This window comes from Ochotona princeps, chromosome 6 (genome assembly GCF_030435755.1).
Source record: "Ochotona princeps isolate mOchPri1 chromosome 6, mOchPri1.hap1, whole genome shotgun sequence".
In the NCBI taxonomy this organism is placed as follows: domain Eukaryota; kingdom Metazoa; phylum Chordata; class Mammalia; order Lagomorpha; family Ochotonidae; genus Ochotona; species Ochotona princeps.
Genome location: NC_080837.1, coordinates 14,488,152 through 14,502,170, shown reverse-complemented (window position 1 = coordinate 14,502,170; position 14,019 = coordinate 14,488,152). Strand labels below are relative to the sequence as shown.

Here is a 14,019-nt window from a genome sequence, read left to right as displayed (position 1 = left end):
AGCAGCTCTCAGGGACGCGCCCGTCCCGCGTCGGCCTCGGCACCGGGGGGCCTTGGCCGTGCCGCGCGCCCCGCCGCCGCCGCCGCCGCCGCACCATGTGCTCCAGGTTCCGTCCTCTTCTTCGGGCCAGTTTCTGGCCTCGGGGACAGCGGCGCAGGGCTCAGGACTCTGCGCCCGGGGCCCCGGCGGCCCGCGTCTGCTGAGGACGGGAGGGGCCGCGAGTAGGAGTGCGGGGAGCGCGGCTGTGTGTGTGTGTGTGTGTGTGTGTGTGTGTGTGTGTGTGTGTGCGTGCGCGCGCGCGGGGAGGGACCGCGCCGTCACCCGGAGAGCCCGGCGGAGCCCGGACTCCCGCCCGCCGCTCTACCCGCCGCCGCGCACCTCCACTAGCCGCTCGCCCGGCTCCAGCCGCCGCACGGTGAGTACCCTTGGGCGGTAGCCGGCCGTCCCCAGCGTCCTGCCCCTCGGGCTCCTTTTCGTTTAGTTCTGCTCTGGGTTGTCGTGGCCGCTCGTGTGCCTGATACCTAACGACTCCAGCGCCTGGCTACCACCGCCGCCCGCCGCCGGCCTCGCCGCCCTTCCCGGGCTTGCCCCTGGAGCCCCACGAGCCGGTGACGCTTGCCCGAGCTGTCCTGCCTGGCCCCGCTGCTCTCTGCCGCTGGGTACGGTTCTCCGCCCCGTGCTTCTTCGCTTGGGCCCCCGGAAGACTGTTAATGTCTTGGGGTCCTCCTTCTGATCTCGGGGCCCAGAGCCTCTTCGTCCTGGTCTCACCCAGGGAAAACACCTGGAGGACTCGGGACCCTCGGCGGGCGGCCGGCGGGGGAGGGGTTGCGGAGGGCGCTGTCTTCACTATATTCGGTCCCCAGCACACAGAACGATTTGGGGGGAAATCTAGAAGCCATCGCCATTTCCCGGAGCCCTGCGCGCCACCCCCCCACCTCTCCAGCCACCTCCGCAGCTCGGCCCCAAGCCCTTGGAACCTCGCTGCCCCCTCAGAGGGGGAGTCAAGGCGGTGTGAGTGCTTTGCCTCCTAGGACGTTGGCTGGGACTTCAACGCCAAGGGAGAGTCAACTTGTTTCAGTTTGATTCGAGAGATAAAGATAAAATGGGTGGTAGATAAATAGCTTGATATTTGATGAAGGTACCAGACAGGTGCGAGAAAGAGGAGCGAGCCCAGGGAGACAGATAGCTCAGGAACAGATAAGATCTACCGCGGAGCTGGCACCTAGTCAAACAGGAGGGAGATAGGCGCGCTGACAACAGATTCGTTTCCTGGCCAGAGAAGGTTTTTGGACTCCTGTCGGGCTGGACGTTTCCTCTGAACATGGATTTACCTTTCCAGCTTTCTAGCCCAGGTCCACGGAGGGGCCTGAGGGACTGGGCTGCCCTGGCTGGCTGCTGGAGCACCGCAGCAGCCGTGGGCCCGGCTCAAGCCTTGCCTGTCTGGAGACACGTGTCTGGGCTGAGCTCCCCACAGGGCCCCCCAAGCGCTGGCCCTAGAATGCTCCTGCTGCTGAGGTCTGCTGCCCTGCCTTGGCCAAGACAGTAAAGCTTTGGACACGCAGCGACTTTTGTACGTGGAGCCCTGCAGTAGCTTCGAAGACCAGTCTGGGGAATTCCTCCTGTTCCCTATGGGATTGGGACAGCGGGCCATGAAAGGGATTCAGAAAGGAAACGCCCCCCCGCCCCCGTAAAGAGGCTGCGCTGAGCTGGCGCCAAGCCTTGGTTTGGCCTGAGTGCAAAGCGAGTACCTGAAGGCGGAGGGCAGAGTGGGCCTTTGGAAGCACTAGAAGTGGCTCCGGAGAAACTTCCAGGGAGCCTTCGGCCCCACGCGCTGACCCACAGGGAAGCCTGCTTTAAAAAAAAACAAATCTGTGCGGAAGTTGTGGTTAGGAATTGCAGAATCGGCGTCCCACTGAAGACTGCCAAACGGCTTCTATATCCCAGCCGGAATATTTTCTGTTCAATGAACGCGGGGTTCCGGGTGTGTGGAAAGTGGCACTGCTGTTCCCCGGAAGGCAGCTAGGCTCTGGGCTGGGTGGGTGAGGGCAACCGCTGTCTGGGCGCGCGCGGCGCTCTTTGGAGACTGTAGGGTTCAGCACCATGAACAGCGGCCTCCGCGGCCTCTCCCCCGGCCCCGCAGCCCCTCCTCCTCCTCTCTTCCTCTTCCTTGCCCTCTCCAAACCCGGGCTGTCTGGAAGTGGGCAGTGACCGTCCCTCCCCCACCTCCCCACCCCTCTCTGTGCTGTCCCCCCTCAGCTTCCCACCCCCCTCGCTCGCGTGCATGCGCGACTGAGCCAGGGGGCGGCCCGGTCCCCGAAGTCCGGGCTTCAGGACCTGGGCCAGCAGGGCTGACTGCGAGGGTGGCCGTGGGAAGGGGCGCCGAGTCCTCGCACCGGGGGAAAGCCTGGACCTGGTGATGGCTTTGCTGTGTGGCCTCGGGCAAGTCCCTCTGAGTCTCTGGGTCCCACTTTTTCCCCAATCGGAAAATGGTTTGGGGTTTCCAGCTGCACGGTGTATTCCCTCGAGAGGTCTCCTTCCTCAAACCCCGGGGTGGGGAGGGCAGTGCTTTTATTTGGGAGCCAACGTAGGCCTGAGTAACAAAAGACACTTGTTCAGGGGACAATGATAAGTCTGGACCCCCGCTGCCAAGTGTCCCCTGGCGGGCCCGACTCAGCGCGCCCCGCTGGGCGGGCCCTAGGCATAGTGGCGGCGGCGCTGAAAGTGGCTCTCATCTGCTCTCTGCTTTCTCTGTTTCGCAGGAGCGGCGGCATGGAGGCTCTCACCACCCAGCTGGGGCCAGGACGCGAGGGCAGCTCCTCGCCCAACTCCAAGCAGGAGCTACAGCCTTACTCGGGCCCCAACGCTCTCAAACCCAACCAGGTGGGCGAGACATCGCTGTATGGGGTGCCTATCGTGTCACTGGTCATCGATGGCCAGGAGCGCCTGTGCCTGGCGCAGATCTCCAATACGCTGCTCAAGAACTACAGCTACAACGAGATCCACAACCGCCGCGTGGCCCTGGGCATCACGTGCGTGCAGTGCACACCGGTGCAGCTGGAGATCCTAAGGAGGGCCGGGGCCATGCCCATCTCGTCGCGCCGCTGCGGTATGATCACCAAGCGCGAGGCCGAGCGCCTGTGCAAGTCGTTCCTGGGCGAGCACAAGCCCCCCAAGTTGCCCGAGAACTTCGCCTTCGATGTGGTGCACGAGTGCGCTTGGGGCTCGCGCGGTAGCTTCATCCCCGCGCGCTACAACAGTTCGCGCGCCAAGTGCATCAAATGCGGCTACTGCAGCATGTACTTCTCGCCCAACAAGTTCATCTTCCACTCGCACCGTACTCCGGACGCCAAGTACACCCAGCCCGACGCCGCCAACTTCAACTCGTGGCGCCGCCACCTCAAGCTCAGCGACAAGTCGGCCACGGATGAGCTGAGCCACGCCTGGGAGGACGTCAAGGCCATGTTCAACGGCGGCACGCGCAAGCGGACTTTCTCCCTTCAAGGAGGCGGTGGCAGCGGGGGCGCCAGCGGTGGGTCGGGTGGGCAGGGGAAAGGGGGTGCCGTCGGCGGAGGCCCGGGGTGCGGCTCCGAGATGGCACCAGGCCCTCCACCCCACAAAAGCCTGCGCTGTGGCGACGACGAGGCTGCGGGACCCCCGGGGCCGCCGCCTCCTCACCCGCAGCGGGGCCTGGGCCTGGCGGCCGCAGCCAATGGCCCAACCGGCCCTGGAGGGCCGGGGGCAGGTACCGGTGTGCGTAGCTACCCGGTGATCCCGGTGCCCAGCAAGGGCTTTGGGCTCTTGCAGAAGCTGCCCCCGCCACTTTTCCCGCATCCGTACGGTTTTCCCACGGCCTTCGGCCTGTGCCCCAAAAAGGACGACCCAGTGTTGGGCGCTGGCGAGCCCAAGGGCGGCCCGGGCGCTGGCGGCGCTGGCGGTGGTGGTGGCGGCGCAGGCACTGGTGGCGGTGCGGGCGGCCCCGGAGCGGCACATTTGGCTCCGGGCACAGGGGCAGGCCCGGGCGGCGGCGCCGTGTTCTGGGGACATCAACCCTCCGGGGCCGCGAAGGACGCGGCGGCGGTGGCTGCAGCGGCCGCCGCCGCCACCGTGTACCCGACGTTCCCCATGTTCTGGCCTGCGGCGGGCAGCCTGCCGGTGCCGCCCTACCCGGCTGCGCAGAGCCAAGCCAAGGCCGTAGCGGCCGCCGTGGCAGCAGCAGCGGCGGCGGCGGCGGCGGCCGCGGGGGGTGGTGGTGGCGCCGGCGGCCCGGAGCCCCTGGACGGAGCCGAGCCAGTTAAGGAAGGCGGCCTGGGCGCAGAGGAGCGCTGCCCGAGCGCTCTGTCCCGCGGGCCGCTGGACGAGGACGGCGCGGATGAAGGGCTGCCGCCACCCCTGGCTCCGCTGGCGCCGCCGCCACACGCACGCAAAGGCTCCTACGTGTCCGCCTTCAGGCCCGTGGTCAAAGACGCCGAGAGCATCGCGAAGCTTTACGGGAGCGCCCGCGAGGCGTACGGAGCAGGACCCGCTCGGGGGCCTGGGCCGGGCACCGGGACCGGAGGCGGCTACATGAGCCCGGACTTTCTGAGCGAGGGCAGTTCCAGCTACCATTCTGCCTCCCCCGACGTGGACACGGCGGACGAGCCCGAGGTGGACGTTGAGTCCAACCGCTTCCCCGACGACGAGGGTGTCCAGGAAGAGCCTGCGCCCAGCGCTCCTAGCACCACCAGCGGCCCGGACGCCGATCCGGCCGCCGGGCCCCCTTCTGCCACCTCCTCGGGCGCGGACGGCTCTGCAGACTCTCCCGAGGCCGGCAGCCCCCGCCCCCGGCGTCCCCGCCTGGGACCACCTTCTGCCAGCCGGTCCGCCTTTGGGGACCTGGCGGCCGACGACGCGGTGCGGAGACCGGAGAGGACCCCACCGAGCGGTGGCTACGATCTGCTTGAGCCATGCGGGCCCCTGGGGAGCTCCACATCCGCCAAGGTGAGCCCGGGGTCCGCCCCACCGGTAACGCCTCTCGGGCTCAGCCTGGCGCGGCCCGGTTACTGGGCAGCCGTAGGGGAAAGGGTCATGTATGCAGGTGTGGCAGCAGCAGGCCCGGCTTCTCCAGGCAGGTGCAACCTCTGGCACACCACAGAGCCCCCCGACTGCGCGGGAGAGTTTCGGAGGATCGGGGATGGGGTCGGTGGTGGCGTGGGGAGCAGGGGAAGGTGGCGAAGGAATGCCAGAGTTTTGCTTTTGTTGTTGGAATTGGGGAAACCAGCGGAGATTACCTGCCACGCAGAGAGAGAGGCAGGTGTCTGAAGGAAGAAAGAGGAGAAATGGAGTCAGAGCAAAGCGCTGGCGTGGCCAGGCCCTGAGTGTGCGCCCGCGAGGTGGGGATCAGAGCTCTGGGGAAGGGGGCGAATCGGCGCCCTGGACTCTCCCACCGGCCCCAATTCGTAATTTTCCGAGGTTGTTCCAAATGCCTCCTCGGGGACCACAGGCAAGGGTGGTCGCTGGAGAGCCGGAGGTGGGGGGACGGGCTCGCAGGGAAAGTGCAGCATGGGGCTGGAGAGGCGGGGTGCAGCTAGGTAAGAATTGTGGCCGTTTGCAAAGTAGATGCGCACACCTGTACATTTCCGTTCGGGTCGTTAGAACCCGAATCATTCCCCGGATGTCAAGGGCGTTGTTCCTACTGGTACTGCGGCCCGGAGCGAGAGGAGAAATGGGAACGCGCAGAGACGCCCTGAAACGGCCACTGGCGTTGGATCCGCTTTGTTTCGAGCAATTTTCTCGCGGGCGCTCAAAATTACCCGGAATCGGCTACAGCGCTGCGGGCTCCCAGGGCGCCAGGCCGTGTCTTGTGCATCCCCCCCCCCCACCCCGCAGCCCCGGGCGCTCGGACTCGCCGATTCCCCTACTCCCTTCCCAGCCCCGCCACCACTCGGCGTCATTTCTCAGTCGCCCGGCAGGGCTGGGGGCGGGGGGAGGGTCCTGGTCGCCGCGGAGCGCCCCCACACCCACTCTACCCCCTAATCGTACGTGGTTTCTCGGCCGCAGGTGTCCGCGCCGGAGAGAGACGAGTACGCGAAGAGCGCGGCGGCGCTGGGGCCCGCGGCCTCCTACCTCTGCGCCCCCGAGGCCCACGGTAACGCCCAGCGAGGTCACCGGCCGCGAGCCTGGGCTGGCGTAGTGGGGATGTGCATCGCAGGTCAAGGGCCGGCTGGGAGAGGAGGGCGAAAGAAAGACAAAGAAACAATGAGGCAGCTAAGCTAGAACGCCCAACAACTTTAATCATTTGGTCACTCCAAAAACCCGCGTGTACACACACACACACACACACACACACACACACACACACACCCCTAGCTCTTGGAGGCCTCGGTCGCTCGATTAAAACTTTGTAAAAATCACCCTCGGCCACAAATGACGTCCGCTCATTTATTCAGTGAATGTGTCTGGCCGCAGGTTCCCCAGTGGTCAGGCAAGATCCTGGCGAAGGGTGAGGGTTGCTTGGATGTCCCAGAAGTGCCGGGATCGCTTCCGTTCCCTATAGGAACCCAAGGGTGAGGGATGGGGACCCTATACTTGCCCAGGGGTCCAAGTTGCCCTCTGGGGAGGGGCCGGGGCTTGCCAAGATAGCCAAACCAACGACCTAGCCCCCCTCCTGCCCCTGCCGTCGTCTCACCCCTACTACGGCCAGCAAGGCCGCCCCCTGGGCTGCGTTCTCGGCTGAAGTCGCGCGGCCAGACCCAGCAGCCAGGCGCGTTCGTGGTGCCCCAGTATCTGCGCGCAATGTAGGTCGCTCATCCCTGGTGGGCTCGGCTGCTTTTCTCGTTCTTTTCCGAGGGGCTGAGGCCGGGTGGGGGCGTTCAGCAGACTGTGAGCGGGCCCGGGTAGGAGAGGAGGAGAGAAAACGATCGCTATTCCCCAACCCCATCCCCACCTCCAGCCTGGGGGTTAGGTGCCTGGCCCGGCACGCAGCCGCAGCCGGGAACCGGAGGCGGCAGCGAAGCTTTTAATTAGGGCTTGGGCGCCCAGACCGCGCGCTGCAGCTCCGGTAGGATCCGGGTCACAGTTTCTTTGCCTCTCCTTGAAAACTCTTGATTTATTGCTTCTTCAGAGCCAGATAAGGAGGACAATCACTCGACGGCCGACGACTTGGAAGCCCGGAAATCCTACCCAGACCAAAGGAGCATCTCCCAGCCAAGCCCCGCAAACACAGAGCGAGGTGAGAGCTCTAGGACGTCTGGCGGGGACCCTGATCGCCCATGTCATCCCAGGCTTTTGCAAGGCAGGTTTTCCCATTAGTTCTCTTCTGCCAGCAAATGAATCTTTAAATAAAGGCATGCGAAAAGGTGCAGGCCGCGCTGGCTGCCTGGCTCCCTCCTGGATGTCTTCCGGGTTCTTCTAAGGAGGGGGGACCGAGGATCTAAAAGGAAGTGGAGGGATAACCTCATGCACCTGTCCTACAGAGAATGGAGACCCACTCTGGCTCTCCCTGAACCCACTCTGGCTCTCTCTGAAATGATAGCTTGCAAGGTGGGCAATGTTAGAAGGCCGACACTTTGCCTTCCAAAAGCAGAGAGAGAGACTGGTCCCTGCCCTGGCACGGCTCCCAGGAAGCTGTGCCCTCCCCCATCCAAGGTTTCTCTGTGGATGGAACCCCTCCACCCACTCCACCTCACTCCACCCTTCTTACTTGTCCTTGTGCCCCAGGAGAAGATGGGCTCACCCTGGATGTCACTGGAACTCAGCTGCTGGAGAAAGATATTGAAAACCTGGCCAGAGGTGAGGTTCCACCTGTGAAATAGAAAGGGGGATTACATAAAGTCTGAGGGACAGTGAGTGTGGAGAAGGCCCTGGGCTGTTGAGGGGGTCCCTTTTCATTGTACAGAATGGCCAGGACAAGCTCCCCCCTGGAGGTGTCTTGCACAGAGGTGTGGGGAGAGGGTAAGGGTGTGAACCAAGCAAGGTCACAGGGGTTGTATGGAAGTTGGCACTCTGGAGGCCCGGGTTTGTCTGAATAACCCATGAGAAAGAATCAACCACAAGGCTTCAAATTCGATGCGTGGGCAGGCAGTCTCTAGATATCCCCAACTCTCTGGAGGTAGACAGGACTTTTATTGAGTGGCAGGGTGGCAGAGTGTGGGTGCAAGAACTTGGCAGTAACTTGGCGCCCCTTGGAATGAATGCATAACCACTGGAACCCTGCCCTAACTGGAATGAGGGTGGAGTTGGCAGACTGGGGTCACAGGGCTGCTCTGTGTGTGCAGGGTAGAGCAGGCATGGGACAGCAGGGTTGACAATCCCTCTGCCTGTCCTCCTCCCCTGCTAGCTTATTCAAAGGTGCTGCCTGACTCATCCTTGGGAGGAGGGGATGGGCCCAACACCAAGACCCTTGTGGTAGGACAACCCCCTTCCACAGCTAGAAGCTGGGGTCTAACCCTTCCACTCTTACCTACCTGCACCCCCAGCCCCAGGAGGGTGTTAGAAATGAGGGGGGAAGGGCAGAGACCCTTGTTCTTCCCCATGGCAGATAGGTGTTCCAGGGTACCCCACAACCTCAGAAGAGCAGGTGCTTGCTAAGTTGGCTCTGCGCATGGGTTTGGAGCTAGAGGGACCTCTGGGTTGCAGGCAGACTGGCCCACGTGCATCTTTTGTTTTGGTTTGTTTAGGATGTTTTTGTTTTGTTTTGTTTCTGGGAAAAGTGTCTGTCCCACTGGCCAGACCCCCCCCCCACACACACACACATTATCTGTATTGCAAGGAGGATTTAGGACTGTCTTGTGAAGTGGGACATCAAGTGTCACAGGTCAGCATCCCTAAGGTAGAAGAATTAAGGACAACTTCAAGCAGATGCCACAGCTGGGTAGTTCCTGCAGCCAGGGTCTTCAAGGGTACCATGGATGATACCATCCTGGGCATCCCACCCACTAGGTTCCCCACTCCTGTCTGGGAGCTTTGCCCAAATCCTCTGGAGGTCAATGGAAAGGGAGAACCCTGGAGACCTCTGCCCAGGCTGAGGATGGTACCTGGTGCCTTTGGGAGGGGGCCCTCAAACCCCCTCTTCCTCCCCTCCCCTCCTTCTTCCCAGACGAATTGCAGAAGCTCCTCCTAGAGCAAATGGAGCTCCGAAAGAAGCTGGAGCGGGAATTTCAGAGTCTCAAAGGTACCCCACCATCCAATCCCTGCGCCACGCCTTCCCTCCCCAGCAGGTGGAGTAGCAAGGTGCTTGCTGGCAGCTGCCTCTGCCCACCCTGGGGGGAAGCCGGGGACTTGCCAGAGAGCCCCTGGGCAGAGGTGGGGGCAGGGGTGCAGAAGGCAAGTAGTGAGGTGGGGGATGGGGATGGGGGAGGGAGCCTGTGTGTGCATAACAGCTCCCACTTAATCAATTTGCACAGATAATTTTCAGGATCAAATGAAGAGGGAATTGGCTTATCGAGAAGAAATGGTGCAACAGCTGCAAATTGTCAGAGGTAAGCCGGGAGTCAGGTGAACGCGCGCGCGGGGCGGTAAGTGCCTCTCGGTCTGCCAGGAGCCGCGATGTTGGCTCAGTCATTCGGGTTTAAATGGAAGGTAATTTAACAATTATTTTTTTTATTTAATATCCTTTGTATACTCTGATTAGCCTCCGAATGGCAAGTGAGCCCAGCAAAACGGCTTGCAGGCATCATTACATGGAGTGATTGAACTTCTTATCGTGGCAATTTCCATGGTTTCTAAATTAAAAATCGAGGCGTAAAATTACCTGGGAAGTAATGCCTAAGTTTGCTTTAATTTTGGTTAGATCCGTCTGCCTTTAAGCACCATCCCAGGCCATTTCCTCCCTCCCTCATCCTGCAGTTTGGAGCCTGGGGACCCCCTCCCTTCCCCGCCCGCAGCGTCTCTGCAAGGGGGCTGCACCCTAAGGAGGAAGAGAAACTGGGCTGTGACCCCGGCTGGCTGGCAGGAAGGTGGCCCGCTTCTCCTCAGTGCTCCCCGCCCCCATGTCTTCCAGATACTCTGTGTAACGAACTTGACCAGGAACGGAAGGCACGCTATGCCATACAGCAGAAATTAAAAGGTGCGGTCTGGGAGACCAAGATAGGAAGGGCCCCAGGGGATGCTGGCCCTGCCAGACAAGGAATGAGTGGATGGGTTTATGCATGGGTGGATGGATGGATGGATGGATGGGTGGCTTGGTGGATGGATGGATGACTGTGTGGATGGGGCTAGCCTTGGGTAAAGCTTGGCTCTGTATGGATCAAAAGCTGAGTGGAAGGGGTGGGAATTTACTTGAACCAGGACTTGTTTTGGAACTGCATAGTAGGGAGAAAGAGTTCCTTGAGCTCTGGGCGCTTTGTGGAAACATCTGCCGCCAGGCTCTGATTTCAGCCTTGAGCGAGTCCACATACTCCTGTCACTGTGCCTCAATGTCCTCCCCTGTAAAATGGGCCCATAGAAGCAAGCCAGTTGCTTCGATTCACCAAGGTCTCCCTACCACCCTTCGGATCCATTTCTGATCCAGCAGGACTGGGTGGGCCAGGGAGGAGGGCTGGCCGTGAGGCCTCATCAGCGCGGTGTGGGGGTTGGAAGATGGCAGATGGGTGAGGCGCCCGACGTGGCCGCACGACTCTCTCCCCAGAAGCCCATGATGCCCTGCACCACTTCTCCTGCAAGATGCTCACGCCCCGCCACTGCACTGGCAACTGCTCCTTCAAACCCCCGCTGTTGCCCTAGGGCGGGGTCCCGCCGCGCCCCTCACCCCTGCGCCCTCAAGCCATGCTGCTCCGTCCTGCGCATCCCCGCTCCCGCGGCGGCCCAGAGCCAGGAACAAGCCATTCGGACCCGACCGATGTAAATACAAGCCGCCCATTTGCCCACCCTCCTCCCGAGCACCCGACGGCGCGTCCCAGTCCCCGGTGTGTACGGATTCCCAGCGGAAAACCCACCGAGACCTTCGTTGGAACTCCAGGGCGTCGGACCTCACGGGGTGAACTGGACCAGCCGGAGGAAGGCCGGGGCGGAGGTCTCCCGGCCCCGCCGTCCCGAGCACCGCTTGGGACCCGGGTGTGACTGCGCTGCCAGCACCTGGGTGGGCGCGCGGCGCTCCCCGTCCCGCCCACTTGTGAACCTCCTGACGACAAAGTGGCTATGTGCAATGGGTCGCCGCGGACCGCGAGTCTCGGGGTTCAGGATTAGGCTCACTCTAACTTATTTCCACTCCCAGTGATTTTGCTTCCTTCTCCCGATTCCGACCCGTTTTTTTTTTTTTTGCCCTTTTTTTTTTTTTTTTTGGTTGTAACCTCTTGATGTGACAGCACTTTAAAAGGGCGACAACTGACTCACTAGATGGCGACCGTCTTGAGCCTGTTTGGGGAGACCACCCTGTATCCGTGACTTTTGTTTTTAATAATAATATAATAATAACAATAATAAATTCTGTCGCTTCCTCGGGCTGCGGGGTGAGGTGGGAGTAGGGACTGTGCCCCTGGTCTGGGGTGGAGCGCGGGCTGGAACCTGCAGCGAAGAATTTTTAGAATCGCTTTTGCCCAGGTGGGCTCCAGGAGCGTCCGGGTCATGAAGGCCTCTCCTGGGGCCCAGAAAGGGCACTAGTGGCAGCGTGGTCCCTGGCAACCAGGTCCTTTAAGTGCTCACGGTGGGGCGGGGAATGGCCTTTCGTGCCCATTTCCATGCCTGCCACGCCCGGGGTCTTCAGAGATCCTTAACCGGAAGCACTCCTTCTTTCCATCCCTCCACGTAAGGGGTGCATCACTGCTGGCCTGGTCCAGAAAGGCTGGAGCGCGTGAGAGGCAGGAGCGGCCCTCGCTCCCGCTGCATCGCCACCGAGGGGAGGAGGCCCTGGCTGCGTGTTAAAGGATCCGTACCCGCGGGTCCCAACAAAACGGAGGTCGCTGGCCTGGAGGAGTCTGAGGAAGAAGGGGAAACACGCGGGCACACTGCGCTTTGGGCTCTGACGCGGTGTGCTTCACGTCGCGGGGTGAGGTGGCTGAGGCCTCCCTTGGCTGCCCGCCTCCGGTGGGTCCCAGTCTCCGAGATGCACCTGGCTGAGGCTAACCACACAGCCTTCGCGTTCCTCCCCGGAAAGTGTGGCCGGAGCGGGCCAGCTCCGCGGTACCGCGACCGTCCATCCCTGGTCCCGTTTTCCCTTCCACAGCTAGCTAAGAAGGGGCCAGCGTCCCCGGCGGGGAGGTCAGCCAAGCGCAGTTGTGTGCGGCGGACCCCGCGCACGGTCCTAGCACTGGCTTTCAGAACCGGGTATCTGGTCTCGCGACTCTCGTCTGGGAGACCCTGGAGGTGGTGAAGTCTGGGGAGGGGCTGGCGGAACTAGCAAGCAGGGGCGCGCTCTGGGCCGCCCGGCCTGCACCGAGAGCCCAATGGCAAGGCAGAGGCGAGGAGCTCCACCACACCGCCTCCACGCGGGCTTTCAAACCCCCGGAGAGGAGGTAGGGCGAGTGCGCAGGGGGCAAACCAGGATGCACCGCCTCCGGTCGCGCCATCACCCCGCAGGGACCCTGCAGGGAGCGCGGGAGCCTTTGGCTAGGTGGGGCCAACCAAGTCACTTTCCAGGCGGTCCCCTAGGCGACCCTGAGCACAGGGAACTTGGCATCCTCTGCCCACTGCGTCGCCGCACCTTGCAAAGCCGCACTTTCCTGATCTGGAAAATGGGCACGACTGATTCCACTCCGGCCAGGAGTTCCGTGACTTGGCCCGACAGCCCTCTGCCGCCTAGCGAATGCTCCCCGACCCTTGCTTTTCCGTCCCAGCTCTGTAGAAAACTGCGCCAGCACCTGGGGCCCGCCGGAGGGGGCGTCCCATCTGGGCTCCGAATCTCTGCAGATTGGAGGATCCGGCCCAGAAAACTCAGTAGCTAAAGCCCTCCTGGGCTCCGCATCCCCCGCAGAAGCGATTGGCAACCTCCTTCCCTCCCCCCAATGTTAATAACCAAACGATTGGTATGGATGTAATTATCAATAATTATACGAATTATTGCTGATTGCGGGGCTCGTAGCTACTTTAATTAGTTTACCAGATTCTAATTAAGTTAAATGAAACATTAATAGGGAAAATATGCTTTGAAAAAAAAAAACTCCAGATTTTTTTAAAAAGTCTATTTCTCGCCGCAACGTTGCCACCTTGTGACTTATTTGGGGCATGACAAGCTAACATCCGGAGGCTCTGCGTGAGTGAAGCCACTTGGGGCACGATCCGCCTTCCCAGGCGCGGTGCACCCCGGCAGCCGCTGGGGCACCCCTGTCCCCTCCCACAGGGTGTCTAAGGGGCCTGGCCCCGGAGGCCCCGTCTGGGCACAAGGGACCCTTGCCACCTTACGCTGCTCCACCGTCTTCCCCAAGGAAATCTTGACATCTCTTGGGAATTACAGTGAGACAGCTGGCCTCTCTCCAGGCAAATCCAGGTGAGACGCTGAGTCTGGCTGGAATGTTGCAGCCGCCAGCATCAAGCGGCTTATTATTGTTATTATTATTTTTTATTGTTATTTTCTCTTGCTGGGAAGAGTCAGAAGGCTACTTCCTATCTCTATGTCATCTGCCAATCCCGAAACCCCCCTCCGTCCCAGGCACCAGTAGGACCCCTCAACTCTAGGGACAACCTGCTCACTCCCGTGACACTCACACCCCACCCTCTGGGCTGTGTGTCCCGATTTCCACAGGACTATAAGTACCTTCACAAGGAATGACAGCTTGTTCTTCCTGAGGTCTCCAACTCCCCCCCCCCCCCGCCAACTCAGTGCCCCTCACCCCCTCGCCCTGACACACAGCCACTGTCCGCACGAACGGTCCCCGATTGGTGCCAGCGATGTCTGAGGGAAGCGATCCCCAGGTGCTTCTGGACCCCCGCCACCGGGAAGCAATTAAACTTATTTGCATAAGGTTAATTAAGCACCGGCTTACTGCTTAGAAAGATCCTTCATCAGTAGGATTTGCGGGGGGGTCGGTGGGGGGGTAGGAGTTGAGAGAAGGGATTGCCCGCCTAGGAAATGGAGGAACATTCTCCGTGTTGCCGACCCATTCCGCCATC

The 14,019-nt window shown here is 61.6% G+C and overlaps 1 protein-coding gene across 4 annotated transcripts; it reads left to right on the top strand.

The window, feature by feature from the left end:
- Positions 1–2,416: 2,416 nt before the first annotated feature.
- Positions 2,417–10,834, top strand: SKOR1 (SKI family transcriptional corepressor 1). 4 transcript variants are annotated; one of them, XM_058665334.1, is made up of 9 exons: positions 2,417–2,439; positions 2,760–4,977; positions 6,037–6,124; positions 7,100–7,207; positions 7,696–7,767; positions 9,074–9,148; positions 9,381–9,455; positions 9,977–10,042; positions 10,607–10,834. In XM_058665334.1, exons 1-9 carry the CDS (start codon positions 2,417–2,419, stop codon positions 10,696–10,698), a joined length of 2,817 nt encoding a protein of 938 aa, XP_058521317.1. In that variant the 3' UTR covers positions 10,699–10,834. The 4 variants fall into 4 exon arrangements, with proteins under 4 accessions (XP_058521317.1, XP_058521316.1, XP_058521315.1 ...); XM_058665333.1 differs by having other exon boundaries at positions 10,604–10,834; XM_058665332.1 differs by having other exon boundaries at positions 2,417–2,511; positions 10,604–10,834.
- Positions 10,835–14,019: the final 3,185 nt, after the last annotated feature.